The 21,147-nt window shown below is 38.0% G+C and overlaps 1 protein-coding gene across 2 annotated transcripts in view; it reads right to left on the reverse strand.

The window, feature by feature from the left end:
• The window catches only part of POLR3B (RNA polymerase III subunit B), a 79,753-nt gene that overhangs the window by 14,963 nt on the left and 43,643 nt on the right, over positions 1-21,147 (reverse strand). For both annotated transcript variants that reach the window (XM_074580919.1, XM_074580928.1), the window contains exons 20-23: positions 15,140-15,349; positions 13,110-13,268; positions 11,547-11,664; positions 9,751-9,893 (exon numbers count right to left, since the gene is read on the reverse strand). In XM_074580919.1, coding sequence (XP_074437020.1) covers positions 9,751-9,893; positions 11,547-11,664; positions 13,110-13,268; positions 15,140-15,349 — 630 coding nt within the window. The remainder of the gene's footprint in view (positions 1-9,750; positions 9,894-11,546; positions 11,665-13,109; positions 13,269-15,139; positions 15,350-21,147) is intronic.

The following is a 21,147-nucleotide window of genomic DNA, read 5'->3' on the forward strand; positions in this document are numbered from 1 at the left end:
CTGGAAAAAAAAAAAAGAAAAAAAAAAGAAGAAATCGGGCCTCTTACAGTATCTCTTTGGACATACAAAATTATTATTGATTCGAAATTTGTTTATCATATGCATCTTTGCTAAATACTGTGAATAAAAACAAATCAAGTCATGACTTTGACAGGGACTGAGAGGAGATAAGTAGGGGAAAATAAAAAAAAACAACAACAACAAAGACTTTTTCAGGTAACATTCATTTGCTGAGCAAAGACCACTTTTGATAAATTACAAATACAATCCACTCTCCAGACTGCTTATATTTGGTCAGTCCAGGAACAAAAACTGTACCTTTAAAGGTTTTGGAAGCTTTTTTCAGTCTCCATCCATATTGGATGTAAAACAAACAAAACCCCCCAAACTCCAAAACTATTTAGGAAGGATTAAACAGAAACATGAAAACTCATTTAAAATAGTTTATCATACATTCCAAAATTTTCCTTCCACCTCTTACAACTATTTCTACAGTGAATTCTGCAGATCAAAATCCTGCAGCTACAAATGACCAAGAGATCTAACATTCAAATTCAGGTGCTAAAATGCAGCTGCTTAAGCCCATACTCCTTTGAACCAAAGCTACTGTTTCAGTTGGACAATTTCTTCCAGAAGCCCTTAGAGCTGAAAGAGTCTGCAAGCTATTTGAGATCAGCCTGCTGCAACTGCCAGAGCACGCTTTGGGAACAGTCCTGGAGCGGAGGGGGCTCCTGGAAGACTGAGGGTGCTGGTTACATCCCTAAAAAGGCATCCCCCGACCAGCCAGTTCACAGGGGGATATTGGCGTCTGCTCAGGAGGGAGCTCCTCTTCCACTGTCCAAGCAAGACAGGGATAGGTGTGTGGGACAGTAGTTAATAGAATGAGAATGGTAAGTATGGGGGAAGGGAGCAGAAAAAAAGAAAAAAAAAATGATTGGAGCATCTGGGACAAGGAGGGGGAGTGTTGTTGTATTTAGTTTTTAAACCTATTGAAACTAATTTTCATTATTCTATTATGATAAATCAATAACATCCTTCTACCCCTCCCCGTCAAGCAGCAATCATTTGCTGAAAATGAAAAAAACCCAACAAACCAACCCACTATCTCCTGTGCACACAGCTTTTTTATCCTAAAATTGTACACATAAATAGTTTATTTTATATGTATTATGTCACGTACATTTTGCCTTATTCGCCTTTACTTCTAAGAAAGCATTAGGTTGCATTTGGACCTCACGGCACCTGTAAGCCAAAAATTAAATCTTAGCTAACTTAAAATTACTTTAGGCTCTGAAAACCTTTTATATGCCAAGCTGGTTCCCATAGCAGACAGCCACTGTGTTGTTTGTTTTGTGTGAAAGTGAATGATAAAAGATCCATGAAATCGACACAGAAAGGCAGAACAGCAGAAAGAACTGAGGGCTCTCCATCATAGCGGCTTCTACCCTCCGCTGACTTGTATAACAATGGGACCTACACACCCAACTGCAGATCTAACACAGCTGTGCATTTCATTAGATGAAGAGCACTAGTGACACAAGTAAATAATTAACTTATTCTGGTCCGCTGACTGTGGTTATGAGACCAGTCATAGCTGACAGATTTTAATACAAGTTAACACAAAGACAGCATAATGAGCTTAGAAGTTAAAAACAAAATATTTAGACAGAATCCAGCAATGTGAAGCTCACTAGGCCATTTATAAAGTTTCTATTTTACAGAAGGAAAAAAGGGAAAGCTATAAAACCTAATTCTGAGCTTCTGTATTTTAAGAAGTTGCTGAGTTTATAACAGACCTATAGCATGCCCATGGGTATTTAGAGAACAAGACCGAGAGAAGGTTCTTCCTCCCTTATGTTTTATGAAAGTTCATTCTTTATCACAAAAAACTGTTTAAAAAGCTGACACACTTTCCTATACACAATGCTACTTCTAAAAGAAACTAACTACAATTAATTTAAAAACGTAAAGTTGATTTCATTTTGCAGTCACTTGCCTTCAGAAACTAATGCTTGCAGGTCTGCGCTGTAAACTCCTGAATTTGCGACTCTTTTTCAGCCCTGGTCGCTGAGCCAGGGTTTGTAGCAGGGCAGTAAAAGGCAAGCCTAGCAGTTCTGCATTGCCCAGCAGCCACGAAAAAGCAATCAAGTGAATTAATCCACATAAGTGCAATTATCACTTGCAACTGGTTAATAAAACAGTAAAGGAGAAGAGGCTGGATTTAAGACAGCCTCAAGTTCCAAATGTTGCTCAGTCTGAATATAAACTGCATTTCATGACCGAGCTGCTCAACTACTTCCCATCCAATATTCATAAATAGGACACAGTCAAACTAGTAGGTAACTTTGCTCTGTGGCTCTTCCTACAGGTTATTAAGATTTCCTAATTGTTTCTGATTTAGACATCACATGAAAATTGTTCCCCAGCATTCACACAGGACATACAAAATAATTTGGTTTCATTCATTTCCCTTCCCCTCACAAGTTTTCTACGCTGCATTTTAAATTTAGCAATACAATTTCAGACTAAATGCTACGCTGCAACGGGCCTGAATCTGCTCTCACTTATACACTCTGGAGTTCTCATCTAGGACCAGAATCAAACATTAACCACCAGAAAAGGCTGCAATTATTTTTCCAGACAAAACAAGAAACAAAATATTTTTTTAATGTGTGGACTAACAAGACAGTTGTATGGTTGAGGAAGAAAAGCATCCAACAGCTTGCTACATCTCATTTCAAGCGAAAAACAAACTGAATTCTAGAAAAAAAAACTTTGTGTATCGATTTCATAATGTCAGCTTAGATGAAAAATTAGTGAAAATGCTAATGAAGTCTTTTAAGATATCTGTAAAAAAAAGTGGGTTAATAAGCATGGTGGTTTACTGCAAGGATAACAGTTTAAATTGGAATAAACTTAAATCAGACATCTACGGTGGTTTAACATGCAAGTATAAAACAGCCATAGGCAGTGTTTTTCAATGCTATTGTATGCCAGCCAATAAATGACAGCCCTCTAACTATGCATGATGGCCCCCATCCTCACACAGGCTATCTGCATCAATCCCCGCAGCATCTCAACGCCCTTGGACCTCCCCAAGGCCCCCACAGAGCATAAAGATCCCCTCACCCCTGTACTTTTGTCCTTTAGGAGTTTCTTTTTCTAATCAGGGGAAATTCAGGTTTCCAGAATTGATTATCTTTTCTGTGGTTGCTTTTACAGTTTGCTGACAAACGCAAACATACACAGGCTTGTAAACCAGCAGTTTGGCAGAGAGGGGGAAGGGGGGCGGCAGGGAAGGGGCAGGGACAAAACACAACAGTATGGGAAAGTTTTTCACCAGCTACGATAAGATGCCTTCTATGCACACACATGCCAAATGAAAAAAAAATATATTCATCAAATAAGTCAAAACAACCTAATATATAAAACTAATTACTACCAGCAGGAGGGACATTAGAGAGCAAAGGAGACTAAGTGAATAGAAGCAGCAGAGTAACACCAGTTTCTATCAGCAAGATAAAAAGAAGTGTGTCACTAAATGTGCTTGTTTACTTATTCTAATGATATGGTGCTAAAAGAGCTAAAACTAACTTGAAAGGCATCTATTTTAGATTGACCGGATTTGCCAGAATTTGGAAATACTCTTAAGAAATAAGACTATGTCACATAATTAAGAGGAGTTGTAGCTGTAACGCAGCACCGTATATTACAGATGAGCGACAAACAGATTTGCAAAAATTGCTAAGGTTAAACAAAAACGTACATCTGCTTCTAAACTCTCTAATTACATACTGTGTTGGCTAACTAAGCATCAAACAAGTCCAGAAGAAAAAAAAAAAAGTGCTGCATCACATAAGCTTTGTTCAATATTGAATCATTCACTGATCTATCATATCACTTGCTACATCCCATTTGACATAAGAGGTAAAGAACAGAATTAAAATTAACAGATAAATAATGCATAAGTAAACTTGATTAGTTTTCTTATTAAAAACATCACTCTAAATGAGAGGAGGTGCTAGAAGACAATACAGTTTGTACACTGCTTTCCCATGAGCTGCTGAATGGTCTGATGTGATAAATTTGCATAGTCTGAAGCACACAAAGAGCTGATTAATTGAAACCCTTACAATGCTTCTGGAAGCAGCTATTGTAAAACAATAACCATAGGAACTTTACAAAATACACATGGCTGACTGAGTCAAGAGCTTAATAAAATGTGTGTTCAGGATACACTATTTGGAAACAGAATTAGAGATTTTTATTCTGTGCCATAAAATGCTAAATCACCCTAATTTCAGAGGTTCAGTTGAGGATTTACTGAAAAGGTCAGAAGGTTACCTGTTTGCTGCTTGAGATAAAAAATGCTGTAATTTTCTTCTTAAGACAACAGTTTCGTTAAAAATAAATTGAAAAAACTGTATGGGAAGTTTTAATGCCATTCTGACATCTCATTTTCTCATATTCAACTTCTGAAGATAAAAATAAGGTAAGACATTCCTACTTTTCCTGATGCCTAATAACTACTAGTCATCCCACATTCCTGCAGTCAATAACAGCAAATTCTTTTTAATGACACTTCAACCATTTAATTGCTATAAACCCACTGATGTTTTATTAGACATAAAGTATGGAATCAGACTTGTAACACAGGGGAATATGACCCAAGTAGCTATTTAAAACTAACATCTTACTTTACATGTTCTGCTTATAAGTACTGTACAAGTGCCCATTAAAAGGAGAAAGATAAGTTGTTCTCAACTATGAAGTTAGGCGAGCAGAAGGCAGATGCTCAAACTAGTAAAAATTTTAAAAATAAGCCAGGTCAGACTTTGGTATGTAAGCGGTATTGTCACAAAGTTTATGTAGTTGACAATACTGTGAATGGATTTTGTTTTGACACTAAAGAACATGGTTCATTTAGGAAAACAAAGACCATCTTTCATGAATTTAAACTCGCTTCCTTGTCTTTAGAGTTGTTTAAGTGCAGATACTTCAGAAAGGTTTAATCCTTTATCTTAGATCTTCAGCTATTAAAAAGCTTCTGTTTGCCAGTTCAAACAATCTCTTGCTTAAATACAGTTTTTCCACTCCTCAGGAATACTGTTCAGTATTGCTGCTTAGTTCTGTGATCTACAGGACCTTTGTTGGAGGTGTTAATCCTTTTTCACATGAGAGACTGAGAAATGTTCTTTCAGAGAAGTGATATATTGCTTTTTTTCACATCAAAGGAGCCCAACATTTTCCTCATTGTGACTTGTAGCAAAGCAAGAGGAAATCTGGAAATATAATAATTTAGTTTGTATGGAACTCAGATGAAGCTTCTTTAGCTTAACAATCCTTTAGCCTTCTGTGCTTTGAAAAGTGACTTTGCTTGAAGAATGCAAGATTAAAAAATAAAATAATTAACCAAAAAAGTTTCTTTATCCTTCTGGAAAAAATGCGATGCAATATAGTTAAAACAAAGTCCTACAGCTCAAGATAAGTCCTCCCTGGTAGGTATATGGGTTTTTTGTGAGACGTTAGAAGTTTAAGGGCTTATAGACTAAAGTGACAGTCCCACTCCTGAAGATCTTACTGCAACGTCCAGTTTGAAGACGAATATTGAGACAGAGCGAAATATTTGCTGGTGCATTTCCCAACACAACGTGATGGCCTCATTTGTTGCTTTTTTTTTTCTCCTCCTCATACACTTTGTTGACAGGTCTTGAAGGAAAGGCCAGCTTTCACAGGCAGTTTGGAAGAAGTGTACTTAAAACACAGACTTGAATGAAAAGAGGGTATGGTGGACAGGCCAGAAGCGCTGACCTTTGCCAATACAGTGTTGACAGGTGAGAGGACGCAAAAAAGGTAGGAAATACAGAGGCAGCAGCATAGATTTGTATTATTATAGAGGCCTACAAACTCTACCTACATATTTAATGAAAGGCTCTTCTGTAACAAAACACTAAATCTGGTTTGTGAGTTTTAATCTGTCACATCCCAGACACTTTCCAATTCTGTTACTCTGCTTCTTTCTGGACCAACAACAAAGTACAGCTTTGGAATACAAATCAATTTGGAATACAGGAAAAAGCCCATGAAAAAAAAAAAAACAAAAACATGAGAAATGTGGCTTGTGCAACCTCTTACTTTGCACATATTTAATTATTTTAAAACTACTACTACAATTCCGTGAAATCAAATCTCATCCATGCATTCCTTCTAGAAAATAAAAATACTTCACAGAAAAGATTGACAATACAAAAAGGAGAGAGACATGCTTTATCTCCTTCGCACTGAATCAAGGTGCTTGTTAGTTTAAGCTCATCATAGGTTCAAATGGCCCTATGATGGGCTTAAAGCTAACGTTCACAAATTAAACTTGAAGTGGTAATCGCCTGCATTCAGATGAGGATGAGAGAACAAATTCAGGGCTAATTAAAATATCTCTCAATGGAAAATGTTAAACTGTTAATATTATGATTTCTGTTTCACCATTGTCTATGTTCCTCTGTTATGACTGATCCTTCCCCGATTTGATGTCAGAGAAGGATGATACTAGCTGTATTTTTAAACAGCTAGCAAAGGAGATTTTCCCTTTCCTTTTCATGCCTTCTCTCCAGTTTTATTATTGCCTGTAGTCTAAGATTAAAGTCAGTATCTGGTTCTTCACTGGATACTGGAGTTGCAAAACAGTTAAACTCCACTTGTCAGTAATTTTTTTTTCTTGGTATTTAACACATGTATTGTCTCCACTAAGCACATTTCTCCATTTTCCCATTTATTGTAACATCCTTTCCCATAATGTACTACACACTAGTGAACCGAGAGGTCTATCACCAGGAAAGCTGTGTATCTTAGTAGAATGTAATAATTTAGAATATGATCACTCCCTCAATTACAAGAAATTACTATAAATTGATCTACAGGACACCTAACAAGCACATGCCTGCAAACTCTGTTAACAATTGTTGCTGCGTTCTCACTGGTATCTCCAAAACCAAGCTGAAAGGGACGTTTGCTATTCTGAATAATTGATGGTTTGGGCTTATTATTACTCTAGGTTCAAATCACAGATACACGGCGGATCAGTCATTCTAACCTGATGCAATGCCAGGCATAATTATGGGTACCCTCAAAGTTCCCTACAGCATTTAGGATGTTGTTTTTCATTACCATGGTATTTAAACAGGTATTTTGCTTTGGAAAAAAATAACACTAACTTTCTAGGGCTTTTGGGATATTAAAGAAACTACCACCAGATTCCAATACAGTCTGTATTACTTGGTTCTGAATTTGACCACGAATGTCAGGGTCTGATGAGTAGCAAAAATACTCGTGAGATAGCTGTCCTTCAAGACCTCTAAAACGAGCTTGCTCTAGAGTGTGAGATGCCTTATGTGCATTTTAGTGGTGTGGAAGGCCCTCTGCTCCCTAATGACATCATTCTTCCACTTCCACCTTTTATCTTCTGATGGTACTAGATTTGTGGCGTACCCTTTTTCTCAATTTTTGGAGAGCTATGAAAATCAGTTCTGTTTAAATCCTGTTCAGCTGTTTCAACAGGTGCACATCAGTAGCCCAAGCTCAGAGAAAAATCTATCTAATAACTTGCAGCTAAAATGTCACATGCCACTTACAAGAGGAAAGGACTAATTAGACAAAGCTCGAAATATATGAAGAAATAGGCTTTGCTCTAAAAGGCGTCATCGGCTTAAATGTACTGCACATCTTCATTGTGTATGGAATTAAAAAATTATTTTTCAGAGAGACTCTAAACAAAATCTTCCTGAAGGAGAATCTTCCTGGACAGAAGGAAGGAATGGAGCAGTTGAACCATTCCAACTGCTCAACTCTGTTTGCCTGTGAACTAATGCTCTGCCCTCTTACTTACCAAAACAATCCCATGTAGCTGTAGCGCAAGAACTAGACTGCATTTTAAAAGGAAAGTCAAGAACGTACTGCTGCTTCTTTACTTTTTTGAAGCCGTCAATAGGTACTGTTTTCCAAATCACTTGTAGACTCAGTGAGAATCACTTCCTGGTTTTTAGAGCAAAAGCTGTCTTGAAAATACAATCAGGAAAAATGTCTATCAGAAGAGTTTCTATTTCTTAATGACAGCAGAACCAATGGAAGGATTTCTTTAGAATAGAGAGTTTCAAGACCGAGTTTTATGGGTCTATGAAAAGATATTGTAGAAGTAAGGGTGAATTTGAATCAGCACAACAAGGTCAAACCCACCATGATGCTGGGAGTAGAGCGGGACTGTGTCACAGACTGCTGAAAGGGAAGCATTCAGGGAGCTCCTCCTAACAAAAAACACTCTCTCTTCCATGTGTCTTCTGACAAAGAGAGCACAGCTCACAAAGGGCCAGTTTGCAAGAAAACGTCCCTTAGCTAGTATTATAATTTGATGTATTAATACAAAGTTCATTGACTACTAGTTTTAAGTAATAATGTTTCAAATCTAAACAATGTCCTCTGCTATTTCCTCAGTTCCCTTGCTCTGCCCTCCACAAGACCTAGCGGATACTCGTGTTACCAGATGTAAGATGTTCCAGTTCCTCAGAAATCAAAAGCAAGTCAGGATTTTTTTTGCTCCAGCAGTTACTAAGATAGTATCACATTTGCCCAGTAATAGGAAAGGAGCGCATGGGCTGCAATGGAAAGGATTTGGCACTATCAACCTTTTTTTGCTTCCCCACCACATCTAACAAGAGACCGAGCAATGTTCTCAAAACAAAGTAAGACCTAAAAACGTAACAAGATTACAACATTCAGGTAATAGCACAGCACATACAGTAAGGCAGAAGGTCATGCTGAAGCTACCAAAACCCTAGATTGTCCAGGTGTACAGATAGATGAAAACATGTCAAAACCTGTCCCACATTGAGATCAATGGGATCAAAACACGCTTTTAAGTCAGTTACAATCAGACTCTTTTCAGTGACTTCTTTCTTAACACCCCTCCCACACCTCCCAGCCCTTTGTGATTCAGAGAGGATGTTCTGAGTCACCTTTTTTTTTGCCATTAAGGTCAAAAGGAGTCCATTGCTTTTTTTCAACAGATACGGAAACAGTCTGCTGATTTTCATCTTACTTGTAACACTAACACTAGAGAGCTACACGCCACCAAGCAGGTACCCATTCTGTACTCTCGGTTTGAAAATCCAGAGGTGCCCCAGATCACATCCCAAGCATGTTTTTAGAAACACCTTCCCCTTCTTTCCAGCCTGTGCTGGTGCACTCCTAGTTGCATTCCTGATTCACTTCCCTTTTACACCATGGCTCTGAGCCATCTATCTGCAGTCATGTCTTTAGAGCAGTATGTCTGCACAGATGACTTGCAGACATACATTCCATCTCTGGTCTTTTCTGTCCATTCGGAATAGGCCCTTTCACTCTTTCCTCCAATCTCTCTCTCTTGATAACCCATTGACAAACCTGCCACTTAAAACCGAATTCACACTAGTTAAAAACCAAAAACCAAACAACAACTCAAAACCCTGTTCTTGTTCAAAATGGGCAACTACTGTATTTTCCAGATTCATAAGTCAACACGGAGTTGTGTTTGCCAATTCCCCTCCTCAGTTCCAGAAACATCATTGCTAAATTAGGTGAACTTAACCAAAAAAAGGGATATGGTTTTCTATTACTGCATTCATAAAAGATCTGAACCAATCAATGGAAACATGCATGATGATATCATGTATGTATAATAGGCATACCCAACATGCATTTATTTTTATGAAACGTGTAGCTTACCTTTCTGCCCATGACGACTGCTAAATTTATCTCCAATTTCTGGACGTCTAGTTTGCCTCAACAACATTTTGATCAAGAAAGCATCCTCTGCATTTGATGAAATCATTACTTTTTCAATATAAGAATCAGTCGCACCTTTGTAGCTAGTACAAAAAGACAAAACAGGAATTTTACATCTATGAACCAAACATGAGTTACAAACAATTATCTGCGCATTGGTAAGCTTCTGGCTAAACTATAGTCCTCATGGAAATTATATATGGGATTTGTATACATATATATGTATACATATAAAGTTCCAGAATACAGTATGTTTCTGGAAAAGTCTTAAGAGATACAACAGTAGCAAAGGGAGAATTAACCTGAACTTGTAAAGAACGAAGTGTATTTTTTTGTCATGTGGGCTTTTCTTGACAGAAAAAAGTTTCCTAGTATATTGCAAATTTCTGGATCTTCAGTTAAACAAACAAAACCCAAATAGACAGTTATAGTTGAAGAACAGAGTTTAAGGAATATACCATGATAATTTAAGAACGAAATTAAGGCGTACTATCCTGACTGAAACTATGCATCAGGTTCAGGTGTGGAAATGAACCAGGGGCAGAACAAAGTATGAGGTACAGAAAGAGATTAACTCTAGAGTCTGAGATGCAGAGATTTTGGAAGCAGAGGGGAAAAAAAAGAAAAGAAAAAAATGGTAGGCATGACAGCAGGAAGGAAAAAGAAACTATTCTGGTATCAGCTTTTTTCTATATATTGCAGAATGAGGGTAGAGCAGATTTTAATACCTTATTTAGGAGATTATTTTGTCTTCTTGTTCAGGTACGAGAGATGGTCAAACTGTGACACCTAAACTCAGAGCCCTGCATCCATGCCTCTACCTGGCAGGATTACTTCTTTCTTCTTGACAAGTACACTGTTGCCTCACACTTCTTTATTAATATCTTGTAGGAGAAAACCTAGAGCTTTCTATTGGTTATGAAACACATAGAAGCGTAGCAAAGCTAATTCTGCCTTTCCGATCTGGGGACCAATTGCTTGCCTTGCTCTTTGCTAATTTACCAAACTGTCAAGGCTATTCCTGACAAAACAGTGCAAAACACGTCATTATTTATTTATTTATTTTTACATTTAATGTAAAATTTTCATCTCACATGTCGGAAGCTCTCTTATCTTCTTTCAGGACAGGATGGCAAAAACTCTTATTGACTGTCCTTTCCCATTTACAGGTGCATTGGTAAAGGATGTCTAATTGGAGTGTCCAGAATGAGCTGACTGTCAGCTTCTGAGACAGGAAGGCCTCCATCCCCTGCCCTCCTGCCTGGCAAAGTGAAGGCTGAGCACCAGTCAGCATTGGACATTTTCTGTGGGGGCCAATATGGAGGAGATGTGCCCCCTCACTAAGTACATATGTTCTCTGTCCTCCCACTCATCCTACTTTTCTCCTGTTTCTCCATCACTTCATCCAGGAGTGACTCCTCTCCCCTCTGCCGCTGTCTTGGCTCTTTCCTCAGTTTCTCCTGGGAACCTGCTCAGTGATTCCTCTCTATACATACATCTTCAGGAGGCCTCCTCCCTCTCTTTGCAAATTCCAGCCTTTCAGGTGTCAGAATCTAACTTATTAGTGATTAAGTGGCTTCTGAAAATAACCTAGGCTCTGAAAAATCAAGACCTAGGGACCTAGGTCTAATTTGCAGAGGGAAGTTTATTCCTTTGATTTTTCTAGAATTGAGTATTTTCTGAGATACTTTCTTCAGTGTACCTTCCCCCAACTATAAAGTTATGGTGCAACATACGTTACTGGTACATCTTTGTACTGTGGCTGCTGAGGCACACTACTTCCTTCCAGAGGCGTCTGGGTTACGGTTGGCATAGATTTGTTCACAAGGACTTGCTTATTTTCTACTTTTTCACCTACATAGAGCAAGAAAAAAAAAAGCACCATGAAAATGTATCTGGCTACCTATGTTAGAAATACATTTTAAGCTTTTAAAAAAGGTAAGCTGGAAGACAAACGGGGAGGAACATGTCCACGAAGTATGCCATGTTATTTTATTAAATACTGCATGGTAAGGGAATTATTAAACTGGCTTTTTTTTTTTTTTTTTGTAAACCATAACAGAACAGCTTGGATGCTGGGTGCACGATGAGACCAGCTACTCAACATACCCTGGGTCTAAAGAATACACAAAAGCATCTGAAGTCATCTGCTTTAAGTATGGAGAAAATTAACAAGCAACACGGTAACTGACAAATTTTAGAAATTCACACCTAAATTAGGGACACGACATGAGTTCCACAATGAGTTGCGCAAGTCTACTTTCAGTGTCTCCTTGCAATTACTTTTTCCTATTGCTTCTGGTCTCATACATCAGCTATTTCCCCCTCCATTCCTTTATCCTGCCCTTCACATAGAAAACGAGATCAGTAGCATGCCCAATGATACTAATGCACATCAAGTACCTGCCTCCCACCTCCTCCACAAAATTATACTGAACTTCAGCTGACGTCTCCTTTCTGTCCAAAAAAACTATTTCAAAGAAGTTTTTACCTACACACTGAGAACAGCCTCAGTCTGGAGTCCGCCTCAGTCCCATCTATCCTCATACTTCAGAAGATTCTTACCTTTTTTTTTAAAATTAACTTTGAAAGCTCCATTGCTACGCGTTAAAGAACAGAAGTGACCCAATTGTGTTGCTATAATGGAATGAACTTTAGTGCCTTTTACAGCACCTTTCTTATTAGATCTCAGCAGATCTATTAAGCCGTTTCCTAATTGAAGGATGACAGTATGGGAGGATTCCTTCTCAAATTTATTTCCACTGGAAAGTTATACACCTGTCCTCAAAAGTAGATGTAGTGGCACTTATTTTCTTATCTCTCCAAACATATTTCTAAAGTGTTAAAAACAGAAGATTTTATTTCCTCCAACAACTGCATTAACTGATAGCATGCTAGGAGGCTTTGACGTATGAAATAAAAATATTAAGGAGTCTATCCTTACAAAACAATGATAACAGGACATATGAAGACACAAACAGTTAAAAACTACAGTATTCAAAGTTTGCCAGTTTGGGGACATACAAAGAATACAAGTCCTAATGTGTCAATAGATTCACATTGTTCAAGACTCACTCTTCTGCTTAAATATAAAGCTCCCTCTTCTCATGTACAAAAAAAACCCCAAAACCAACCAATGACTGGTACCACACTGCTTTCAGAAACTAATATTTTTAAATTTTCCGTTACAATATTGTCATATTCAAGAAAAAAAAATATTACACTAAGTATAAAACAAGATGCACAAGAAATATTAACAGAACATTAATTTCTACTTCAGATTATATCATTTGACATACCTGGAGAGCAGATACCATCAGCATCTAAAATTTCATGGCGCCAGATTGGTTTACGAGTAGCTGCATCCAACATCGGACCCATAACTTTATCAAATGTCTGGTTTGTGTAACGCTTCAGGGTACATTTGGCATTCTTATATACAAGACACCTTCCAAAACCTAAAATGTAACACAAACTCATCTACCTAGGAGTTCAGAGATTCTTTATAACACATTATGAGAATAAAAGAAGAATGCTGATCCACCTGCTGAGCTACAGAATACAATTTATTTTTTTTTATTAGTTAGATTATTCATTGTTTTGAATATGCTTAACATTGTACATGGATACCTAGTAGCTCGCAATTTAAAAATCAGATCATGCATGCCACTTTTTTTAGACCTTGACTACGATCCAATTCTGAAGTTGTGCTAATCCCCTTCTATACCTCTGCACACACACACACGCATCATTTCTCTTACCTTTGATGGTCCACAGGGAGACATAACATAGGAGAAAAGACTGTAACAGGACGAGAACAGCACCTCTTCCTTTCTGGAGTTCTAAGAAACCTGAACTTTTACTCATGTTTGTGGTTGACAGAAGTTAGACTACCAGAAAAGTACTGATTGAGTGCTTCATATAATCACCCCATGACTGACTTTTTTCCCAGATGAAAGAATTCTGAATTACATATATTGTTATAAAATAGGTTTGTTCTGGATTTTAGATGGGAAAAGTAGCATCTCTAGAATTTCTCTCCAAGTACAGCAATTAGCCACAATACTAAACATTTGCATCACATTTAGAATTACAGACAGCCAAAAGCAATGCTTTCTAATAATCCTATGTTATTTTAGTTCATATGAAAGACGGTTGCAGCCACATACAGTACATCTATATCTTTAGATTATGTCAAGTAACTCCTGACAAGCACCACAGCTCTCCCTGTAAATGTTACCAGTCTACCAGAAAAGAAAACATTCAGTTTTAAATCATGCCTGTTGTTGTTTTAGAAAAGGAGGCATAAATTAAATGCAGCAGACATTAATGCCAAAGATACATGTCTAGGAATACTATTATTGCTGCCTAGCAACTAGGAGGAAGGGAGGGGGGGAATAAAGTCACGGAAGAATCTGATTTTGGCCACCCGAAAGTAAAACCAATTTGATCACACTGCACTATGTCTTCTCTCAAGGGAATTTATTTAGAAAAGAGAGAGACTAAGTTTTCAGGCAACTCTCCTCCAACCCCCAGCAGCATTAACATCAAGTGCTGAAGAACTGTGGAGAGAGTGAGACAGGCCAGACTGGCACAAACGTAGGTTTCACTTAGTTACCTTCTATTTGGTGCTTCTGTATGTTTATTTAAAATATATGGCACTACATAGATTTTTTTCTTTTTTTGTTAAGGAAGCAGGTCATTAGTTTATCACTGAATAAACACTGTATTATTTTGCTTTAGACAACACTATTATTTTCCCTCAGAAATCAGGCAATACTGCTATTGCTCCCTCAGAGCATCAAGTTCACAATGACACAAACCGCCACACGTTCCATTCCTTTCCCAAATACATTCATAAATCTAATTTCAACTATTGTGTTTGTTACTAGTAGAAATAATGAGACCCCTCTGTTAGTAATGAACAAAGGTTCAGGTAACCATCTAAAAAGCAAGCCCAATAGAACAGATTATCTAATACCTCAAACATTTTCTGTAAACTAAATATTTTCAAAAAGGGACCATTTACACTTTCGTATTTGAGGTCAAAAGTTAATAATTTTTTCTTATAATATCCATAATCAGAAGTTTATTCACGTGTTGGTAACTTCACTGCACTACTGCAAGCATGGAATCGCAATCACTCTTCATACAGAAAACAAACACAAGCATTCAAAGCGGTTTTGGAATTAAATTTCTGAATTGGAGATGTACTGTTCATAAAACTGCAATAAAAGTTATTATAGGATAACACCATGAGACAACAAGTTTACTGAAATACGTATTAGAACACACATTAGAGAAGTGGGAAAGAATTGATAGTTCTTACCTCTGTCCAAAGAGGCCTTGTTTAAGACAAGAGCATCTTCGATATCGTAACCACTGTAGCTCATCACAGCGACTGTGGCATTCTGTCCAGCAGGCAGTTTTTCAAAATCTATCAGTTCAATTGTTTTTGTTTTTACCATTGGCTTTTGCGGATAGGCTAGAAGATACATAAGAGTATCTATCCTGTTTCTTTGATTGTACCCAATAGTACCTGTATGTAAAAGAAAAACAAAAGTGTGTGAACATTAGTGAGTTTCCTAGAAATGTTCTGGCTAAAAAATTACCAAATGCAAATGAACCAAAAGCACAAACTGAGAAATTTCATCTAATGATAGAAATGCTTCAAGGAAAGAAGGGAAAAAAAAAAATCATGAGAGACAAACCCCAAACAACTTTACATTATTATATTTCAATAAAGATGTAAGTGGCTTCTCAATTTAAGCTTCTGAAAAGAATTAATAATTTTTTCTTAAACAGCGAAAACCTAAGCATGAAGACAAAAAGAACAATAATAAAAGAAATCAAAGTCAGGTCCTATATGACTGAATGCAAATAAGATTTCTTTTTTAATCACGACACTGAATAACAGTGCAAGTATGAAGTTTGCTTCTACTGTTCTAATAGCCATAGGGGTTTTTTAGAGAGCTGAACTTGCGTTCCATAGACCTGATCCAAAATTTCATGAGAATCAATAGAAAGACTCCCATTGAGTTCCAAAGGAGCTATGGATCAAGCTCTGCGTCTTCCACATCGTATTTCCTTCCTTTTTCTGGACAATAATTAGTTCAACAGCAGCCTGTGTTAGAATGTCACAAAGCATGAACAAAGCATACAGTTAGCAGCAGCCAAGACTGATTTACTTTCTGAAGTTAGAGGCGTCATTGCTAGAAAGACTCCAGTAGAAGTTCACGCACAATATATTTGTCTTTTTACATGAAATTAATTTTAAATTTATGGTTCAGAATTCAACCCTTTGTATAGACTTCCCAGCTTGAGACTGAAATTTTTGGCCCTGTCCCATCAGACTGCCAAAGTGTCTTCTGAAATCTGAGGAAAAAATAATTAACACCCAGCAGGGAAACATAAACTGTTGTGTAGCAGAACAAAAGTTAAGGCAATCGTATGTTATTAGAGTTTGCAGTACCAGGACTATGCTATGTCTCTAAGCAATTAAGAAATTATAGTCTGAAAAGTTAAAGTTTTAAAGTTTTAAGTACTAAATACTCTGCAGTACTTGTGCTCAGGAGGTAAGTCTTTCAAGACCTTTCCATTTTCTCCTGCAATTTCAGAAGCTGGCTCCTTTCAAGGAAAGGTCAAAGCAGCCAGTGTATAATGAAGACTTCACATAGCCAGAAAACAGTACAGCTGAACACAAACCTGCTCTTAGGGGAGGCTAGCTTCATGTTTTATATGCGTCTGCTTGCAATTTCCAAATGCCTGCATCTAAATTAAACGTCTAGAAAATCAAGTATCTAAAACCAGGCAGCATCACGGGCAGTTCCAAAGATCTACCCTGTCCTTGGCACTAAGATCTCTCTAATAAACTACCATGTGTCCACCCTTCCTAAGGATGAGGATGGGGAGATAGCTCAACAGATACTGTCTGAAAACAAACTGTTACAACCGTCTCTTGCACGTCTCTTGAACTTTCCTTGGTTCTGGAAGGTGGATTTGAAGCCACGGGCACGGCACTTTTAAATTTTGAGGAAGATTTGGTAGAGTTGACAGGCTTTACTTGTCTCTTGCTTTTGAACGGTTGCTTTTCTGTCTTTTTCTTGAGAAGGAAATTAATCATCCCATAGCAGTATTTTCTGCCTCCATTAAGAAGCAAGCTGGTAGGGCCTGGATTCACCAACACTGAAGACCCTCCCAGTCATGCCTGGCAATGATCACCATCTGAACGCCCTACTACTACTGATATTCCCTTAGCCTAAAGTATTAGACATTGTTTTCATTGTACTTTGATAAACAAACTGCTTTTCCCACTATACAGATACGAAAATCTACTTCCAAATTAAAAAACTTAAGAGGTTTAGACCATTTCTTCCTTCTGCACCTAGAATGAATAATCTGTGTGCTTTCAGGATAGGCTGTCTGCTGTAGAGCTCATCTTAAAAGTTTCATGGATAGGTACATTTTCCTGTTGTTGAGAGAAATCTTCTCCTGAGTATGTCACACTAACTTTCACTTTTGAAATGCTTGCAATTTTTTTCTCTTCCAAGATGCTTATATGCTGTACCTGCTATAGTTCACTCATTAGGGATGCAAAGATAGGATGAAGTCTGGAGCACCTGATCATAGCTAAGCTTCTCCTTTATAGCCCATTAATAATCTCTGGGAGTCCCTCATATATCAAGGATTATAGATGACACTTCTATATGTTTCAAGTAATGTGAATTATTTCTCTCTCAGATGCTTCACATATTTCAAAGTTGGTATTTTTATCAGAGGTTCAGATAAGCCTAACGGAACTGTTACTGTTTGCATCAGACCAGGAGCCTTGAGCAACTGACATTACTGAGATTTTGAACTTCAATAATAAACTGTATTCAGGCAATTCTTCAGGAGCTGAATGCTGTATCATATCAAGTAGAAAATGTATACATATATATCAATGATGGATATCCCAGCAGGAAAGAAACTGGCTAGAGAATGATTGAAGAGCACAAGTGAAATAAATTAGCCAAAATAACATGCTGTACATCAGCAATATTTGTCCTAATTGCTATGATTTAAAGGTTATACAAATAATGTCTTCTCTAGACTGGTCTAACAAGCCACAGCCTTAAACCACAATCTGCTTATTTAAAATTAAGAAGCCACTCTCTTCCTCTGAGGGCTGGTGTGTTGGGACGAGACCTCTGTGTGGGCGTTGAAATAAAGGAAGTCACTAGCTTTATTTCTGTTTTCTCTCTGAAAGAACAGAGCCCTTGTTTGCTTCAGCCAAACAGCCAAGCAAAAGTAAAGTATAATTAAACTTCACCATAACAAACCCTGCTCACAATGACACACATTTATAATTATCCCAACAGCAAGAACCAATTTTTTTTCATTAGTAATTAGCCTTGTTTAAAGCAAAACACACAAGGTTGACCTGGATACAAAGATCGTTTTCTTGCTTTTCTCTGCACTTGGTATATTGTGAATGCATGTGTGCATTCTCTCCTTTTTTCCTTTACCTGACAAGTTGGGGTTTTTTTTGATTTTAAAACACCATTTGATCATTCTTCAGTGTGAAGTAATCTCTATAAAAATGCTATGTATTGATATATAGCATAAATGAGATATCGTTGTTCTGGTGCAGAAAGTTTTGAGAACTCACCAGAACAAACAGCTAGCTAAAATAAGCGTTTATCCAATTCTCTGGTGTATTACTTACAGCAACATTAAACTGTACAACCAAAATTAACAAGGATATAGAAATCAATCTACTTAAGATATGAGCCAAAAGGGCTGTCCCTGCACATGCCAAGAACAGAACTGCTGTAATCCTGTATTTCCCCTGATTTCACCATGGATTTTCTACTATTCTGTCCTTCTATACGAGCACAAACCAACAGAGAAAGGAGTACAGTTTTTAAACGCTGCACTGAACCTCGTGGAGGGGGCTCCAACTCAGCTCAGAAAGATTTTCACAGTACATGCATTAAGTGATCCAGATGTTCAGCACTTGAAATATTCTTTTCACCGTAGAAAGATTAAGAAGTCAGTTTAAAAGATTATGGGTAAAGTGGGGGAGGTAGTCTGGCTCATTTCTGTCTCGGCACTTCTGTGCCTGCTATCAGGGAGAGAAGAGCAGGCAAAAAGCACAAAAGGTTTGCGCTCTGTGTTGCAGAGCACAAATGCTGCTCCTCAGAGAGCAGTACTAGAACTGAGCCCTGGCCACAAAGCACCCAGGTCCAGCTGTGGTGACCAGCAACAGCTGGTTTTGCTTTGATGTTTGTTTCGATTCGCTAACCAACGGCTAGCCATACAAAATTTGGGAGCGCTTTAACTCTCAGCCCACTGACAAGCCTTTCACAACTGTCAAAACCCAACAACCCCCAAGCACTCGGTTCCTTGAAGCACATTAGTCTTCTCAACTCAATTTTAACACATTCAGCTGGTTATAGCACAAGGCAAAACGGTATATCAAGGGCTTTGCTACTTGGCAGAAGCAAAGCAGAATGTCCGTGAGACAGTAAGAGGGGTTTTTTTTGTAATATCAAAGAAGTTGCATCAACATAAACCCCTGCAGCAAAGCTCTCGCCCAGCTACCACCCTCCCCTCAAATACTTTCTGCTCTTTCACGGGTTAAAGTAATAACTGAACACCCAAGCCCTCCTTTCCGTACTCAAGACTTGCATTATGACATTTGGGTTGAAACTGGAGTGCACAGTTGGGCTGTGAGAGCGTACAGCTTGCTTTTGTGTACCCACACTGCCACGTTCACAGATGCACATGTGCATGTACAATATGTTGGATTACTGGCAGGAAAATGTGTATGTTTTCATTTCTTACATTAGGCTTTTCTACAATGCTTCACAGTCACAGAGGTACAGTGTGTAAAACTGACTGATTTTTTATGTCTTAATGGAATTGAAAAGCTCAATTTAAAATTATTTCTCAAATTGTAAGAGCATTTGATCCTCTTAAACATTATTTTAGCAACATATGGAATGGAAATAGTACAGACTCTTGTATTTTAATCTCAAATACTTCTCGGATTTTAAGATACAACTGTTATCTTTGTGCCGAAATGTCAATGCTCAGCTGAGGTCCTCGCAGATGCTGTTGTATTTGCCACCTAATCATAACTTCCCCTCAAGTCTTGCAGTTCAACCTGCAACATATGGTAAATTATCTATGCCAAAACAGAGGGATTTAATTTCAATTTCATTTCATTGAAATACAGTTTGCTCACTAAGCAGAGTCCTAGTCCTCCAACAAGAAGAGTTATTCTGCCAATGCAAGGGAGGTATTTTTCAGACATTTAGTGTTATCCTGCAGAAACATTAATATTTTAATACCTAACACTTGTCAGGGATACTGGACTACAGACCCTATTGCAAGCCCTGATGTCTACCCTCCACACCTTTCTCTAGATTGATGTTGCTTAAAAAAGAGCAAAGACTGTCCAAAGCTGCTGTCTCAGCCCTGTGACGTGGTCAGAGAGGGTCAGTGTTGAGGAGCCCAAGGCTCTCCTTTCCCAGCCTGAGCCCCGGGGGCTCCCTCCATGCCCCCAGGTCACTGGGGGCACTGGTCCACTGTGTCACATCCACAGCCGAGAGTGTGACACAGTGGACTTGGACGTGAGACTTTCCACATGGCAATGTTGGACCAGGAGCTGCTCTGCAATTTCAGGATGGGGAAAGAAAGCAAGAAGGGTGGATGGTTACTTAAAAGTGGGGGTTTGAAGCACTACATCACATGCCTTCATAAATACAAACAGAAAAAAGTATGTGTAATGTTTCAGGAATATCCCCTAGGTCTCATTTGATAATAAGTGTAGAGAAAAATCTTTTCCGCCCCTACATATTGCCACTTTACGCGGGCTTTTTTAAAAGTAGTTATTACAAAAAGCTTCAGGTGTTTGCAGATACTTCAGGCAGAGCAAAATATAGCTCAGGTCATGTGCCAACTTTAAAAATGTACTTTTATCTAGCTGCTTATTCTTTGAGTCAGGTGTTTTGTCATAACAAACCGAAACAAAGGCTTTTTTTATTGCTCAAGATATTCAATGGCTTTTGTGTTCCTAGCGTCAGCAGGAACGTCAGAGGATTGTATCCAAGGAGCTAAATGTGCAAGACCTAGGGTCAAAGCAGCTGAATACACCAACCTCAGAAAACACAGACAATGAATTGCAAATGACACTCAAAACAAAACGGGAAAAAAACCTTCACACAGAAAACTACAAAAGAACTCCACAGATACTGAATTGGCTTTCTGTACACACTGATCCTGCTTAACTGTGTGTGGTAACTAACCAAACCTTCTGAGACTAATAGTCATAAAATAGAGACTCGGGGG

Source organism: Larus michahellis, chromosome 1 (assembly GCF_964199755.1).
Source record: "Larus michahellis chromosome 1, bLarMic1.1, whole genome shotgun sequence".
NCBI lineage: Eukaryota > Metazoa > Chordata > Aves > Charadriiformes > Laridae > Larus > Larus michahellis.